The sequence below is a fragment of the Acanthisitta chloris genome, unplaced genomic scaffold (genome assembly GCF_000695815.1).
Source record: "Acanthisitta chloris isolate BGI_N310 unplaced genomic scaffold, ASM69581v1 scaffold29458, whole genome shotgun sequence".
Taxonomy (NCBI): domain Eukaryota; kingdom Metazoa; phylum Chordata; class Aves; order Passeriformes; family Acanthisittidae; genus Acanthisitta; species Acanthisitta chloris.
The window spans coordinates 1-1,411 of NW_008688071.1; the positions used below are offsets into that span (position 1 = coordinate 1).

Here is a 1,411-nt window from a genome sequence, read left to right on the forward strand (position 1 = left end):
AAGGGAACATCCCTGCCCGGGGAAAGGGAACATCCCTGCCCGGGGAAAGGGAATATCCCTGCCCGGGGAAAGGGAACAGCCGTGCCAAGGGATGGAGAACATCCCTGCCCGGGGAAAGGGATCAGCCGTGCCAGGGGATGGAGAACAGCCGTGCCAGGGGATAGGGAACATCCCTGCCCGGGGACAGGGATCAGCAGTGCCAAGGGATGGAGAACAGCCGTGCCAAGGGATGGAATCAGCCGTGCCAGGGGAAAGGGATCAGCAGTGCTCAGGGATAGGATCAGCTGTGCCTGGGAAAAGGAACAGCCGTGCCCGGGGAAAGGGATGAGCAGTGACCGGGATAGGGAACAGACGTGCTCAGGGATGAGGAACAGCCGTGCCCAGGGAAAGGGATCAGCAGTGACTGGGGATGGGAATAGCCTTGTTAGGGGAAAGGGATCAACAGTGCCCAGGGAAAGGGATCAGCAGTGACTGGGGATGGGAATAGCCTTGTTAGGGGAAAGGGATCAACAGTGCCCAGGGATAGGGATAATCAGTGCCCTGGGAAAGGAACAGCTGGGCTCAGGATGGGAACAACCGTGCCCAGGGGAAAGGGATGAGCAGTGCCCAGGGATAGGGAACAGCCTTGCCCGAGGAAGGGCTGCAGGATGGAATTGCTGGTGTTGGAGCTCAGTGGGGATGGGAGGGAGCACGGGGGTGTCCAGGGCTCATCGTGGGGCTTGTGGAGCTGCAGCTGGAAGTGCTCAGAGGGAGCAGTGCCAGGAGGGGAGCAGGGCTGGTCTGGGAGGGCCCTGCAGGGGTGAGGGAGGCTGGGCTGGTGGTCAGGAGGGTGTGGTGTGAGGGGTCCCATCAGGCTCACCTGGCCCCTGTCTCCCCAGGAGGTTGGGCGCATGAAGATTGAGCTGTTTGCTGATGTTGTACCCAAAACGGCAGAGAACTTCAGGTAAGGAGCAGCTGCTGTTCCTGCAGCTCAGGCTGCAAAAGCTTTTTGGTACAGGAATATCTTTTGGTGCTGCAGTGACTACCTGTCCCCCCAGAACTGCTGCACACACTTTGCTTCTCTGTCTGTTCCCAGAGGGATGTGACCATGCAGCATCCTGGTCCCTCAGAGGAGCCCACCTGGCTGGAAGGGGAAGGGCTCCAGTTCTCCTCTGCTCCCTCTGTGGAGCCTCTGATCCCTTGAGAACAGACAGTGCCATGCTGGAGATCTCCTGGCCACCCACTCCTGCCATGGACTGAGGGATACCCTGTTTGGAATTCCACTTCTATCAGAGAGATGGACATACCCTGTTCTCTGTCAAACACAGTGCCTGCCCCACATTCACCGTCTCTCACAACCTTGATGATAAATCTCTGACCTCTTCACTGCAGATAGCACAGAAGATGTTGTGAATTGGCACTGGGGACATTC

At 58.4% G+C, this 1,411-nt stretch overlaps 1 protein-coding gene across 1 annotated transcript in view; it reads left to right on the forward strand.

Moving 5' to 3' along the window:
- The first annotated feature begins 881 nt into the window (after positions 1–881).
- Positions 882–1,411, forward strand: part of PPIH (peptidylprolyl isomerase H (cyclophilin H)) — a 9,907-nt gene continuing 9,377 nt past the window's right edge. Inside the window, exon 1 of the mRNA XM_009080886.1 lies at positions 882–943. Coding sequence (XP_009079134.1) covers positions 891–943 — 53 coding nt within the window. The 5' untranslated portion in view covers positions 882–890. The remainder of the gene's footprint in view (positions 944–1,411) is intronic.